At 46.3% G+C, this 16,319-nt stretch overlaps 1 protein-coding gene across 1 annotated transcript; it reads left to right on the top strand.

Annotated features, from left to right (window-relative positions):
* The first annotated feature begins 5,399 nt into the window (after positions 1-5,399).
* On the top strand, positions 5,400-15,402 carry LOC135826040 (uncharacterized). Its single transcript, XM_065338673.1, has 6 exons — positions 5,400-5,601; positions 8,403-8,534; positions 10,369-10,560; positions 11,779-11,910; positions 13,483-13,565; positions 14,433-15,402. Exons 1-6 carry the CDS (start codon positions 5,520-5,522, stop codon positions 14,895-14,897), a joined length of 1,086 nt encoding a protein of 361 aa, XP_065194745.1. The 5' UTR covers positions 5,400-5,519; the 3' UTR covers positions 14,898-15,402.
* Positions 15,403-16,319: the final 917 nt, after the last annotated feature.

The raw sequence follows: 16,319 nt of genomic DNA on the forward strand, positions 1-16,319 counted from the left end.
TGGAGGCCCGCGATCGACGCCAGGTATCGGGAGTGTGCTTTCTCGATCTCTCCAAGGCATTTGACAAAGTCAGTCATGAGCGTCTCATTCAGGACCTGTTTGCTTTAGGAGTGACAGGTAGACCCCATCGCTGGCTCATCAGCTACCTCAGTGAGCGGACACAGCGAGTTTGTTTCGGGGCCAGCAGCAGCACAATCACCTCTTGCAGCTGCGGTGTGCCCCAGGGATCGGTGCTCGGCCCGTTGCTCTTTAACGTGTACACAAGAGATGTTCCTCAAGTAGCCCAATCCGCAGCCACGATCCAGTTCGCCGATGACGTCGCAGCATATTGTAGCGCTGACACGACTCAGGCTGTTGCCAGTACGCTCTCCACCGCAGTCTCCTCCTTGGCTGCATGGCTGGAAGAGCGAGGACTGATTCTGAATGAGAAGAAGAGTCAAGTTCTCACAGTCTTTCCTGGTAGAGACGCTGGACCCCGGGTCACAGTCCTCTGTCGCAGCCAAGCTCTGCCGACAGTCACCAGCGCGAAGTACCTTGGCGTCATCATTGACGAGGGGCTGAACTTTCAGCAACACCTGAAAGCCATTACAGCAAAGGTGTCCCGCAAAGTAGGTGCCCTCTGGCGGACTCGGAGATGCTTGAGCCTGGCGGCCCGAGTCACCTACTTGAAGTCCGTGGTGATGCCGGATCTGACCTACGCATCAAGTTGTTTCGTGTTCTGCCTAGCTGCCCAGCAAGCAACGGATCTCCAGACGCTGGAGAACAAAGCGGTTCGCGCAGTTTTTGGCGCTCGGCCATACGACTCTGCTCAACCTCTGCTCCAACGGGTGGAACTCTACCGAATCTCAGAGCTGCACAAGCAAAAGGCGCTATTGCTCACCTGGCGATGCATCCACGGCATTGCGGGGAACCGGCTCTGTGGACTGATTTCAAGGTCACCAGATCGGCGTACCCGCTTGCAGAAGGACATCGAGCGCACATACCACCCGCCGCAAGCCGCGCTGGTCAGGCTAGGTTCTCTGTTGCCGCTCCCAAGCTGTGGAACGCACTACCCAGCGACATCCGCATCATCCCCCAACGCAGTGTGTTCAAGATGTCAGTCATCCCACATACGCTCGCTCCATGAAACGTATCACCCATTATTCCAATCACTGTTGCTGTCGCATCCACTCGTATGTCGCATCCACTCGTAGTCCACGTCCACTGATGTCGACCGAGGTAGCTCTCTTGCTACTGTGTAATAGTGACATGTACCCAGCTAATGTCTCTGCTTCGTTCAGGGAAATCAGAATAGGAAGTCTGCTGTACCACCCGCTCTTTTCTTTTTACTTTTAAAAGCGATTATTTGTAACATGGAAATTTGTTCCTTGGCTCACCATCTGAGTTCTTAAAGCTATTATTCATTTTCTGCTGCCCCGGTTATTTCTTTTATTAGTATTATTTTCTTTGCCTTCGCTTTCTTGTTATTGGGCAACTTGCCCGTTAGAATCTGCGAAGTAAAATAAACAACAACAACAACATTTAACCGAAGTAAAATACGCGTAGCATGCGTTTGAATTCACGGACAGATACTATGGACTTCATACAGTCTGTGAATTACTCGCTCCGACAGCTTTGACACAATTGGAAGGAGAGATAGAGGACGGACATTGCATGGGTCTAGCGGTCTACCGTTCTTGTACAGAGGTGTCACTCGTGCCAATTTCATACCACTTGGTGTAGAACCTTGGGCAAGGGAGGCATTGAAAACCAGTGTTAGCGAGGGAGCTAGCAAATCAGCACACGATTTAAGGACAAAAGTAGATATTCCATCACTGCCTGTTGCATTGCTCGTATCTACAGAAGCCAAGAGTTTGCGCACATACGCTATTGATACGGAACTGAAAGATGTTAGTTAGTTATTGTATAATTTATTTGAGGATGTCCCAAAGACATAGTCTAAATTGAAGGGAGTTCCATTATAATAGGAGCACTGGGGAGCTGATGGAGCACGTTGTCTGCCAGATAATTCATTCAAAACTTGACACGTTTTCCCTGGATTACTTTGAACACGAAAGAACTTGGTCTGGTGAAAAGTCGCCTTCAGCTCCCGATTTATTCCGGTCACAACATACTAGACGCCTGGTTTCTTTGAACACATCGCAGTCAGCCTGGCATTTAGATCGGAGCCATGTTCCATGAGCTTGATTCCGTTTGCGAATCAACAACAGTAGGCGTTAATTTACCCACGGATAATGCTTTCTGGATCGGGACGACTGCACCTCCCTAAGCACCGCTGTCACCTATCTGGCAACTTGGCTTGCGGACCGTGGCCTGAATCAGACGAAGACACAGGTCTTGCGTATAACACCTCGGGGCTGAGCAGCAGAGTGCAGAACCACTCCAGATCCGTTGCGACGGGAAACTGCTAACAATTGTGTCACAGGCTACCTCGGAGTTATTGCTCATGAGCTCTCCTAGGGTGGTCACGTTGACCAGTCAAGTTCGACGCTCGATTGATGCGCTATGGTGCTCACGTCAAACCTTGATAGTCTCCTCGAAAGATATTTCATCATGCAGGGATTGTGTCCAAACTAACATGCGTGTCCAACGCAATCTATCCGTCTCTGATGGACTGAAACATGGATGCCCTCGCTCGGTGACTAAAGCTGCGATCCATGCATTATTTGGCTTTAAGCCGTGGACTTCCACTGCAGGGCGTTTCGTTCGAGAGACTCTGCCTTCCCACCCCCGAGGACGCCCTGGCAATTCTAATATTCGTTCGTCGCTGCATCCATGGCCGTTCGAGTGTCTTGTTTCGGAATTATTACGTCAGAACACAGAGGAATCGCAACCGCAGAGGCGATGAGAACCCATTGCAGGTACATGTACATGTACATGTACCCTTCTGCCCCGGTTCTTCTAGTAGAGGTACAATCCAATGCATTGACGCCATTCTCTGGAACAAATTACCGCCCATGATGCGCTGTGACCCTTGTCACGCCCAGTTCTGTGCTCTCTCGAATGCGTCGAAGTATTCAAAGTAGGTCACCTTTTTAAACAGCTCACCAATAGTCCATCCTCTCCATTTCTGTGCAAGATTTTATCTGATCAAATCCTATCCTATTGGTATAACTATAATTATAATGGTCTGCAAGCATGTTAGGAAATGCACTGCTTCAACATCTCACCGGTCATTTAGACTCCGTGTATTCGCATCTTCCGCCACATAATCTGTACCATCGCGACGAAGAACTTGTAGAAGACGAGTTCGAGCATACAACAATGCCTGTATTGCCATGATTTCTACCCTGCTGTTATCAGATTGCATGCTTCACACTCTCATGTAATATTTCTTTCCTTTCTTCGTCTTTTTGTGAGAGCTTGGACAGTCCACTTGTCCCGGCAAGAAGGCAGCAATGCCTGTTTATTCTGGCGAAGTAAAATAAAATATACCAACCAACCAACTGTTCATTGAAAAAACTGCCTGTATGACCTTTGAGCCCTTCACCATGCAGACGACACCCGCTGATTAGGTGCATTGTGTACAGTTGTGTAGCCTACATACTAGAACGTTGGTACAATCATGTAGTTATGCTCTTACCTCCGAAAGGATGCCCAATTTGTATGCTCCAAATTTTCAACCACCAAATTACTCCTGCTCACCTGGCGATGCATCCATGGCATTGCGGGTAACCTGCTCTATGCAATGATTTCAAGGTCACCGGATCGGCGTACCCGCTTGCAGGACATCGGAGCGCACGTGGAGTCTACCACCCGCCGAAAGCCGCTGCTGGTCAGGTTAGGTTCTCTGCTGGCGCTCCCAGCTGTGGAACGCACTACCCAGCCGCACCCGCACCATCCCCCAAGGCAGTGTGTTCAAGACGTCAGGCATCCCCCATACACTCATTCCATGAAACGTATCAGTCATTATCCCACTTATCAACATGGGCACACTCGCACGGCCACGCCTAGTACTATACACAGCCACTTTAGCTGTCGCAGCCACTCTTAGCGCTGACGGGCTATTTTGGAGGAGATGCCAAGGCTGGGCGTGGACGTCCAAGGACATCCATTGCGACGCGCATCACAAGCGACTTACAGAGAAGGAACATCGACTTGAAGCGCAGCAATCAGCTGGAGAATGTGAGGGCCATCGCTCTGGACAAGCCTACATGGAGAAATCTGGCCGACAATCCATGATCTGGCGTCACCGGTCATCAGTGCACCGTATTAATAATAATCTTGATTATGGAATTTGATCATAGGAGATAGGACAGAAGCGGAACGTATAATTATACCCACATAATTATATTATTACGCGTGCTGTGGTATTACTTCAAAAGAAGTATTATTATCCACTCTTAGTCTAGTTTGTCTACGTTCACTGATTTCGACCGAGATAGCTCTTATGCTACTGTGCTGCTGTGTAATAGTGACATATATCCGGCTAATGTGTCTGCTCCGTTCAGGGAGAATAGGAAGACGGCTGTGCAACCCGGCCTTTTCTTCTTTTTTAAAGCTATTACTCATTTTGTTTTGCCCTTTATTTCATTTATAATTTTTTCTTGTTCTTCACTTTCTTGTTATTGGGTAACCTGCACGTTAGAATCTGCTAAGTAAATAAACAACAACAACAACAACAACAATCGTGAGAATAAAGATTTGAAACAACGACAACAACAACAACAACAACAACAACAACAACAACAACGACGACGACAACAACAACAACAACAACAACAACAACAACAACAACAACAACAACAACAACAACAACAACAACAACAACGCCAAGAATGGACTCGGATGGAGAGCCAAGGATAAATTTATAGAAAAGAACAACATCACCAAATTAATAATATACCGACATAATCCGGCGGAACCTAACGCACACGGAGGCAGGCCAGAAATCATATTGGACATTGGTAAAGTGCTCTTCGGAAATCACGACATGAGCGAATATTTTTCCTGCAAAATCCACATCTCTAGACACTGGGGTGAATAATGGAGTGTGGTGGTGGGGCCCATTAAGCTCAACCGACCAGAGATCAAGGCTTCATAGCTCCATGGACGCGTATGCAAGACCAAAATAGCACGTTTCGGCCACGGAGCAGATGTGATGATTTGAACGTCTTTGTTCGTGAACCACTTACTGTGACTTAGCGATTGACTCAGCATGACATCTGCTGTCAATGTCGCTGAAGTGGAGTGCTTTGCACTTTACATCGTTTGAAGTTTCTATTTTACCGCACAAACCAAATGGGCATTGATGCCCAATATTTTGATGGCGATAGAATAAAAGATGAAATATGGCTCGATAAAGCACGAGCTGTACTGCGCGTTGAAATCAGATTCCCTATTCTCTGCAAGGTAACAAAAGGGAAGCAATCGCATCCCTGGACGGCTATAAAAGAGAAAACTGAGTACCATTGCTATAGGAAGCGAGGGAAGACGAAGCAAGAGTACTTTGATTTTCACTGCCCGTTTCAGCAGGACGCCCTCTTCGTGCATTGCATCATCTTGCAGCGAGTTCAAGCATGGCACATCAGCTGGCTCCTCTGTCCCTTGCCTGCCTGGCGTTCGCCGTGCTTCTGCTGGTGTCCGGTCACATGGTTAATGGTACGTAACAGAAATCCCATCATTGCTGTACACGTGTTAGAGCATTGTTCTCCACATGTACCTCAGCAAGGCTGTGTTCACGGTAAACATATAAAATAAACATGTGCGGGTAGCTGGCACGCGCGGCTTGAAACGAGTGTTGCGTCAATCTATTCAGCGTTGCATTCATGCTAAATTTAACAGTTAAAGGGGAACTGTCACCAACAATTTTCTTTGTCTTATCTTGTAGTTCTTTGGCTCCTGATCACGATGGTGTGATCCGTTTTTGTCTGCGATGGCTGGAAGTGGGTGAAAACTTGAAAAGAAGGTGCCCAAAATTGTCCCGAAGTACCGAGTGACGTCACGCCGGACTTGACCTCCACGCGTACATTCATCGTCCAAAACGAAGTCCAGCCCGTGTGCTCGTCGATCGAGCTAGCTGTTCCAATGTACGGTGCACGTGTGCCTTTTGAACTGTAACACAGATGGGTACGTCGTACCGAAGGAGAATGCCAAAGAGGCAGAGACCCCCGTGCAGCTACACAGCCAAATCAAAATAAAAAGCAGCTGAGCTTTCACCTTTTTGACTTCTTCCGCGAAGATCTAAGTTTTATTTTGTGAGCACGGAAGTACGTCGTTGTTTTGAACTTTTCGTGTGAGGAACAACACGATGATGAGTGCGTATGCAGAAAACAATACTCATCCGGCCGGCGATAACACCACTAACCCGAGCCCCAAAGGAACGCAATGTAGTTACGTGAAGGCGATTCATCTGGCGATGTTGCTGAAGATGCAGATGACGAACTCCGACGTCTTTCATTTCAGAGCCGGGTGGGCAACATCGCCACCTTCGATACAACGACATAATTTTCAAGTACGAGGTATGTGTGTCACACTAACAGCAAACAAACATCCTTCCACTCCTTCGTAATCACAAATAAAACAAAGAGCTGGAGCGTCGTGGAGGAAGTACCAGTGCGACAAACTGCAGTCGACTTTTGAAAAGTTTTGTTTATTTTGTCCCTTTTTGGCGTTCTCATTGTGTACAACAGTACACATCGAGTGTCCGAGTTCAGAAGGCAAGCGTGCACCGTACATCGAACAGTTGGCTCGATCGACGAGCACACGGGCTGGACTTCGTTTTTGACGATGAATGTACGCGTGGAGGTCAAGTCCGGCGTGACGTCACTCGGTACTTCGGGACAATTTTGGGCACCTTCTTTCCAAGTTTTCACCCACTTCCAGTCATCGCAGAGAAAAACGAATAACACCATCGTGATCAGGAGCCAAAGAACTACAAGATAAGACAAAGAAAATTTTTGGTGACAGTTCCCCTTTAAGTTCTTCGATCCCTCTTTGAATGTCTCCATATAATTATATCATTAAATTTTACCTGGCGATCTGTTTAGAGTGTGTTAATAAAATACTGTGAAGATTGAAAGACTCCAATGTAATAATCCACTATATGCATGACTCCAATGCAATACTCTAGTTTACCCATCCACTGTAATACTATGCATGCATCCTGGCCACCCTCTGAATGGTCTTGACGGCTGTAATGGCCCAATGCCAATGGCTCTAAGCGTTACAGTGTACTTACAGATGGTAGATTAGGGTCTGAGGTGAATCATAGTGTATGGTGTTCTTCATTTTACTTCGCAAAGTATTTTTGTATTTTGTATTGTATTTATTTAAAAGGATTCTCCAAAAGCAAATGGATGCTTATCACGGAAGTCTCCCACATAAATATCGCAAGAAAAATGGGGAAATGGGGAGAGGAGAGTGGAAGATGAAGCATGGGAAGAAGGGAAACAAGTACCTAAATATCGAGGTATAAAAGCAGGAAAGAAATCGACGAGGGAAGAAATCACCTCTGCAGATAATAGCGGGACATTTAGATGAAAAAAAACCAGCAAGGATTAATTTCAAGGAAAAAAAAATTCTCAAACGGAAAAGTTCGGAATTCCAGTCAGAGAATATCTATGCTGAGAGTAATGAGCCTTTAGAGCAATGCGAAAATTGACAGAGGACTGAACGCAGCGGATGTGTTCTGGAAGTTTGTTCCATTCCACAGATAAACTGAAGAGAGGGGATTTAAGGAAATGGGCGCCAGAACGAGGTAAAACTATAGAGGACGGGTGACGACAACTAAGGGATACATTGAATTTGAAACGAATTAGCAAAGACGGAAACTGGTAAAACACATGATGAAAATACAGCAAGGACGTCAAATGGGGTCATAGCCCAATTAATGATAATATGATAGCAAAGGGTGTGTGTGTGTGTGTGTGTGTGTGTGTGTGTGATGGGGGGGGGGACCGATTTGACTATCCTGCCTGTCCACTTCGTCCTGCGTCCCGCCATCACCGTAAGACCTGGTGTAAGCGACCTCTGTGCTTAGCGACCACCTGCTCTTAACGGCCGTTTTTCCATGCACCGACAGTTCCACACAGACACTATGGGAACTGGTTCTAAAGACCACCTGGCTTTAATGACCGCTCTTGCTTGCACCGTGGGGTGGTCGCTTAAACCAGGTTTTACTGTACAATAATTATCTACTCCCTGATTACCGTCAACACAAGCTGCAGCTCCCGCTGCCGTCGCTCCGGTTGTCGCGCTCTCGGTTTGTTGGGATTGCATGTGTTACAGTGAATGCACAGGTACTGTTGTAAGTTGTAATCTGCTGTTGATCTACATGTACATGTACGTGCGTGCTCTGTTATTAGCTGCCTTTTACAGTGTAATGTGGATTAGTTAAAGTTGTGTTGTTGGATGTAAGCTGGTGATCGTTGTTGTTGCCGTGTTTGCTGTTGATTTTGCAGGTAGCTCCAAAGTTGGAGATTATATTGATTTAGATAGTGACGAACTGGACAAAGCGGAAGAAGTGGACGGGGAAGAGGATCAAACCGGTGCGGACAACGAGGAAGGTGTTGGTACGGGTAGTGAGGGAGAAGGTGAGCTGAGTGGTGGGAATTTGGGTGATGATGAGGGTGCGTGTGTAAGACGGCGGTGCAGGCTTTAAAACATATTCACTGCCTTGTCATTGAGCATTTGTGCTCGTTTCGATTTGCGAATTCAAATAAAATATACCAAGAAAGAAAGAAAGAAACAAACAAAAATGCGTTCGTTTCGTAGTAGCAAATCCACAGTGAACAATCCTTTAGTCTCTAGTCATGATTGTCGCAGTACTTAACCCTTTGAGAGTCGATTGGAAATTTCAAAATTCTGCATATTTTTTAACATTATTCTGATTGGGTATGCCACCTTTCTACGTAGAAAGGGCGCAATTGCACCTCCTTTACCCTATAAATATAATCACTCCCCCATCTGCTATTCATTCGTTATCTACCTCCAGTCCTCCACTGAGGAGCTCTCAATGAGCGAAACAGCGGTCTGGATTCTGGAGGCTATTATAGCATCTATCCAAGAGCGAATTTCCGCACTGTGAAATCTTGTGTTATGAATACGAGCCAAGAGCGCTGTGTGGAGAGGCGTGCAGTTAAAATTAGTTTCAAATGGCCGAATTCGTTGCTGCGTCTGAGTTAAGAATAGACTTTGAGTACCGGTAATACATTTATAGAAAAGAAAATGGACCAAGGAACGACAAGTTACGCCACAATGTTCACTTTTAAAACACAACCAGTTACTAAACAATCAGCTCATGCCATACCACGGTATTACCAGGCAATGTATTTCCTAATCGATTTTCAAGAGACGTACATGTACATCTTCACCTTGCCTATTTCTCAACTCCTCATTTTCATCTCTTCTCTTCACCCATCCCTACTACTACAAGTAAGTTATTAGAGAGGTTAACTTAAGATGCACGTTATTTCCGACGTGACGCGCAATTTCACGTCAAATTTGGCGTAAAACTCCAAATTTCGACGTGAGCAGCAGGTCACTCGCGTTGATTTTTCGACGTGTGAGCAAACAACGCGAGCTGAACTTTCGCGTCACGTCAGAAATAACGTGCATCTTAACCTCTCTATTGGCTCACACTTACTCGAACCTTTCACACCTCACCTTCTTATCTCCTATAATTTTTCACACTCTATATTCCCAGTACCTCTACACGTATAATGTTGTTGCTCATTGCTAGATTTCACTGTTGAGACATATTTCCCTGATGAATGTCTCTCGAAAACCGAGTAAAAATTTAAAATATAGCTACAAAGACAACTAATTGCACAGTAAGCATTTCATATAATGTCGACATGTATGTGTAAAATGTTGTACGATTATCGCAAGGCACACAAGGAAGGGAAAGAGAGGAGTCGTTCAGAACTTTTTCTTTTTACAATCATCAGTGAATCTACGTAACAATGGAATGGGAACTACTTGAACTAATCTTATATGGACAAATAAAAGTGAAAGAAGGTGAAGCAAAATTTAAAGAATTATTATTCGTACACAAGAGAGAGAGAGATTGGAAGCTTTGTTACAACTCTAAGCTTCCAATCTCTCTCTTGTGTACAAGGCTCTGCCCTACATGGGTACTATTGAGCACTCTTCGGACACTGAAGCAAACCACTTGAATACGTATTATTATTTGTATACACGACGTGTACATATAACATGTACATGGACATGCGAAAGTGAACCTACATGTACATGTACTATGTCATGTACATACGTGCGTTCGCGATCGCCTTGTGCACGAAACTAGGAGTTACAATGAAATCTTCATCCCCTTCTTCTTTTCCTGTTGTCACCGTACGTTTAATACTGAGTTTCACTGTGTTTGTTTGTGTTGTGTTTCGGATATGATTGCGTGTTGTCTGATAGCTGGCGATAGCTGTATGGTAAAGCGAATGCTCAAGGCTGGTATTCCGCACAGCACTGCACTGCAGTACGAGCAGCGCCTGCTCGACGCCGGGCTCACGGAGGAGTCGATGATCGCCACTCCTGAAGGTGTCCTCGAGTTCCTTCTGTCGTCTTCGGGCACGACCCATGCACATGATCTTCAGCAGTGCTTACGTGAGTCTACTTACCAGGCACGTGCGCCGGTGCCCTTCAAGGAGGGGGTTCCGGGCGGCCTCCCCCGGGAAAATGTTCAAAAAATGAACCAAAATCCTGCATTTTGAGCGAAAGGGGGGGGGGGGTTCTGGGCACCCAGGAACCCATACGGGGCACGCGCCTGCTTACCAACACGTGTTACTAGTAATTAGAATGTTGGCAGTCCCACCAAATACGTCTACTTTACATGTACATGTATAATTATAGTGACAACGTGACACTGCTAGTCATTATGATTAGGCGATAAAGCAGAAATGACTATGCATCTGGTGATATACAGTAGAAACGAACAAAAGCCACTTCCCGGGCTGATTCTATGAATTCTAAAAGTTCTTCCAATCCTTTCAGTTAAATGTAAAACTGTTAATTTCTCCCGCTGTACGTTGCTATGCCAGTGGTTGTGAGACTTATCCACTCACCCCACCGTTAGGCGCTGCATCTGCCGCTAGGATTTATCGGGTGTTAGTGGCCGTCGTGAGTTCCCTTCGGGAACGGACACGATAATTTAATTTTTTTTTACTTTGAAGTAAGAGGCAGTGATTAGGAGGATGCATCATCCATGCAGTGAGCGTGATGAGACTAAGAATGCAGGGAGGTCGACAAGGCAGAGTGTGTTACACTGTGTGACAGGGGCTAGCAATTCAAGACCAGCAGTTCGCTGCCATTCTCGGCATCACGTTCAGTTCCACACATCAGGCAACATAGGGATACATGTACACTTCTCTACGCAAGCACAGTAAAACCTGTCAAGGCGACCACTCGGATAAGGCGACCACCTGTCCCAGACGACCACAGCAGCCAGGACCAAGGGGTGCTATTTCCAGTCAAATGACCCTGGAAAAGGAGACCACCTAGTAACAGAGACCACACTTTGAAGGTCCCTCGAGCGGTCGCCTTAGACAGGTTTCATTGTATGTTCTAAACATGGTCTGTCCGTCGAATTATATTTTCGTGATTTATGACTTTCCATATTATAGTAGTAGTAGTATTCTTTTGTTTATAGTGGAGAAACCAAAACAGGCAGACGCCTAATAATCATGTTATCATCTGTTTTACTGCTGTGGTTGGCTTTCACCCTTGTCTCAGTTTTACTGGCCGTCATCATGATGTGCCATGAGATAATGATATCAATACAAAGATCTCTGAGTTCTTGATTGTTTTGTCGTACTCTCTGTTCAGTGCAAAGCTCGGAAGCATGTACGGAATTTTCACCCTGCCTTAATGCCGGACAATGCGAGCTGGCCCATCCAGATATGGAGTCGTACGCATGCAAGTGTGACTCGCATTACATGGGCGACTACTGCGAGACATGTAAGTCCAGGGAGGAGAACTGCTTCGTGCATGTCTAGTATGTGCGTGACTGGCTGGGTGGGTGAGTGATTGGGGGGGGGGGGGGGGGGGGGTACCCACATACCCACCAATGAATGCCGATAGATCGTCCAGGGCACCTGTGCGTGCCAGTTTCCCATTCGGTTACGGGGCGGGGGCGCTTTGCTTGCAAGGGTGCTGTATTATGGAATGCCCTCCCCAGCGACATCCGTGCCATCCATCACGCTCGGCAGTTTCGCATGCAGGTAATCACCTATACCTGTGCCCTGTAGATGATGAAGACAAGCGAAATCTTCTGTTTTTATGTTCTGTTGCTGTTGTACCCGATCTCCCTCTGTTGTACCCGATCTCCCTCTGATGTACCGCTGACTCTACGCTGAAGATCTAAGTATTTTAATTCTCATTCTCATTATAATTTTCATATTCGCTTTCATGTTATTGGGTTCTATGCCCGTTTGAATTTGCGAATCAAAATAAATACAAACAAACAAAACAAACAAACAACTTCTTGCATCCAGTTTGGATGCAGGGGGCGGGGGGCGGGAGTGAAATCATGGAAGTCACGTCCAGGTAAACGAGTATGATGATAAACCGGATATTGGAGCCTAATGGAGGCAGACAGAGTTCCTGTGACCGCATCTGCATACGCCCAATCAAAGCGTTTAATCAGCTATAATTATGTGTATCCAGTATCGTCGCATCACTCCCTGCAGACATTGCTCGTGAGCAGTTTTCCTTCTAAGTCATGCACCATCTCCCCGTGTTCATTGAGATGTATTCCGTAAGAAGTGCAACATGGAAAAATGAGGGCACAAGTTGTGCGAACCAGTCCACCAACTAAACCAGATTTTAAACAGTCAAACGTGCACAATGTAGCACATAACTGACAAGGAGTACTGAGACATTGCCCAGCATGAATATCAGCTTGAGCACTGCTCGATAGCGATAACGAAATGCCTTCCAACTAAGAAGGTTCATGGAGTGCTACAGTGCATTTCAAAACTATAGACGCGTAGGGTTTTTGAAATATTTCAAATTTGGCTGGAACTTTTTGAGAATAGTTTTCGGAATATTGCTCAGGATCGCTCCACAATTACTCTCATATGTAGTTCCTAAAGGATTGGATAACAGACGCCCAATTTGGAAAAATTTATGCACAAAGTGATCACAGATTTTATGTGGTATAGATGCTGGCATAACGGTTTTTGCCTAGGTACGCGTCTATAGTTTTGAAATGGACTGTAATTCCAAAGAGGGGAACTTGAAGGTAGAGTAAGCGACATCGCTGAGCACAAGCTACATTCCAAGGCTTCATGGAATGCTGGCCTGCAGTGCTCAAGCTGACTTTCATGCCGTGGAATGTGTCACTAGTCCTTGTCCGTTTTGTGCTAGATTGTGCACGTCTGACTGTTCAAAATCTGGTTTAGTTTGTGGACTCGATCGTATAACTTGTGCCCACATTAATTGTTTCCGTGTTTTTTGCTTGACTCACCATCTGAGTTCTGTAAGAAGTCGCCCTTATTCATGAATGTTCTGCATTGTCCCAACCTGCAGCACGTCTCGCTTCTCTGACCAGTTTCAACAGTCTGCAGGAAAAGGTTACTGAGCTGGAGCAACTCCTTCAGGATCGCACCCAGGTTGGTAATGGGATACAATACCGATATCAGGATTCGCGGCCTGCCCGCTCTTGGAGATGTGTGACTGTGTAGAGGTTTTTACGAGAAACTCATAAGCCCCAAGAACGGAGAGTAATGGTAGTGGTGGCTGCAGCTGTAGCTATCGTGGTAAACATTACAGGAAGGATAGAGAGAAGGGAAGGCACACCCAGACAGAGAGTGTGTTTGTGTGAGAGGCAGAGATCCAAGGAGAGAGAGAGAGAGAGAGAGAGAGAGAGAGAGAGAGAGAGATAAAGAGAGAGAGAGAGAGAGAGAGAGCGAGCGAGCGAGAGAGAGAGAGAGAGAGAGAGAGAGAGAGAGAGAGAGAGAGAGAGAGAGAGAGAGAAAGAGAGGGAGAGAGAGCGAGAGAGATAGACCCACCTACACATACATACTTGAAGTACGCACAAGGGCAGAAAAAGGCAGACTAATTATAGAGAGGGAGACACAGAGATATCTGGACATCGAAAGAAAAAATGAGAAAGAGAATGCGAGAGATTATTGGAAGGCATACTGCGATTATGCCGGGGATCTCTTTTCATTCTTCTTAATATCTAGAAAGGAAAAGGACATATGGATACGAGTTAAGAGTAACTCTCCATCACTGTAACTGGATACTATATACAGTCAGAAAGTCCGAGTTTCAAATTCTTCTCATCATTTGAAATTTATTTCAGGTACATCGGAGTAACTCTTTCCCCTAAAGTTGTGTCAATCGCTGCCTGTCGAGCAGCAAATTCGTAGAAGCAAGATTGTGCGGGTTCAATGAGTTGCAGTGCCCGAGTATAGTTGATCTTTTATTTTAAATTAATCATCTTGACTTCTGGTGTGCACAATCACACACTGCAGTTTCTCGGCAGTGGCTGCAACCTGCGGACTCTCGGCTATAAGTATCAGACCCGCTACGCTATTCACGACGAGAAGGATGAAGGCCAGATTGCGTCACTGACCTTCAGGAAGAAGCAGACCAACACTGTCCTGAAGCTCACCTACTCCAGTAACATTCGCACAGGCGAGTATAACGGGCATGTCAGGTGGTACTTTGTGATCGACGACTTGGAGTGCACCAAACCCACCAAGCTCGACATCGGTATGATCCAGGTTCCCGGGGGCAATGATCACATTCCCTCCGTGCTGACTGGCGTCTGCGAGTCGACCTCAAGCGCCGCAACTAACATTCCAGCTGGAGATCACACGATCAGCGTACGCGTCGGGCGCATGGAGAATGCTCCAGGTGCTCCGTTTGGCAACCCTCACTCCGGATGGCACACCACCTCCTTTCTCGAAGTCCAGGAAATGTGCCCGCAGTTTTAGACTCCAATTGCCCTCAATTATGCAGCTAGCATAAAATTGCAGGCTGACATAACACTTTGCAATGTCATGTATGTCTGTGGCTTCTTTCTCTGCCGTTATCAGGATGCGTATAGGAAGCTGAAATATAGACGTCAGCTCAGCTGTTCTCCATGGCTAACACCCACATACACACACACACACGCGCACGCACGCACATACATACATACACGTACACACACGCACGCACACACATTATACACATTCACACACACACACACGCAGTGGCAAACACACGCTGTGACACATACACACACGCACACACACACACACACATACGCAATGACACACATACTCGCTTGGACATGGACATTCAGTGCATCAATATCCTGTGTCTTGTTAAAAGTTTCCACACCTTTCCTCCTTGCCAGGTTGGCTTTTTCCACACCTATTTGGGCATTTTACTTCCTCCGCATTACAGCTCCTTGTGGGTTGACTAATGAAGTACCTACCGGTAATGTTGCACGAATGTCGCTTTGCTTTAAACTTTGCTATCTGCTCGCTCGAGTGGTCCTACTTGCTCGGGGATTTCACTCAGGACGTGTAGGGAGAAAATTCTGCCCCACTCGTACAAACTTAGAAATTCGTGGCAGACATCTTCTTCTGTTGCACCTCAGGCTAAGCAGGAATTGCTGTAGAGGTTGTGCGAATGACGTCATGGGATGAGTAACGTTTCCGGGCGCTAAGTACACAGCACGAGAGGCTAGTGCCGCGCTGTGCGGCTAGGCCCGCGACTCTGCCAAAGCATCTGAACTGATGATGTAATTGCATAAACTCTACCTCTAGCTCTGTTTGTTCTTGCTCCGTCCTGGTCCTGTTCGCCATAACACTGCACCTGTCACATTACTGTTACACATTTCACAATCCCTTTAGCTGTCGCATCCACTCGCAGTCTAGTTAATCCACGTTGACTTATGTCGACCGAGATAGCCCTCTCGCTACTGTGCTGCTGTGTAACAGTTACATGCATCCCGCTGATGCCTCTGCTAGGGGTGTGCGGATAATGGTCGAAAAGGTGGCTGATTCTGCTCGAAAAGCTGTGAAATTGGCAGAACCATACAAACCTTATGGCGGGCAATTCCTCGAATTCTGCTCCATTTCTTTATCCACATACCAAACATGCATGAAACTTACCAGAAAAAGTACCGAATTCTACCAATTTTTCTGCCGGCATTATCCGCATAGGCCTAGTCTCTGCTCCGTTCAGGAGGCAGGCCAGAAATCATACTGGACAGTGGTAAACTACTTAAAGTGCTCTTCAGGAATCACATGACATGAGCGTATGCAAGACCAAAGTAGCACGTTTCGGTCACGGAGCAGATATGAGGATTAGAGCGTCTTTGTTCGTGCACCACTTAGTGATTAACTCAGCATGACATCTGCTGT

Source organism: Sycon ciliatum, chromosome 10 (genome assembly GCF_964019385.1).
Source record: "Sycon ciliatum chromosome 10, ocSycCili1.1, whole genome shotgun sequence".
NCBI lineage: Eukaryota > Metazoa > Porifera > Calcarea > Leucosolenida > Sycettidae > Sycon > Sycon ciliatum.

What these genes read in the sequence shown, in the direction of transcription:
- LOC135826040 (XM_065338673.1), top strand. Translation starts at nt 5,520, where the DNA reads ATGGCACATCAGCTGGCTCCTCTGTCCCTTGCCTGCCTGGCGTTCGCC. An exon ending in TACGGGTAGTGAGGGAGAAG is followed by an intron (nt 8,535 to 10,368) that starts GTGAGCTGAGTG and finishes GTTGTCTGATAG; the next exon opens with CTGGCGATAGCTGTATGGTA. An exon ending in TCCTTCAGGATCGCACCCAG is followed by an intron (nt 13,566 to 14,432) that starts GTTGGTAATGGG and finishes CACACACTGCAG; the next exon opens with TTTCTCGGCAGTGGCTGCAA.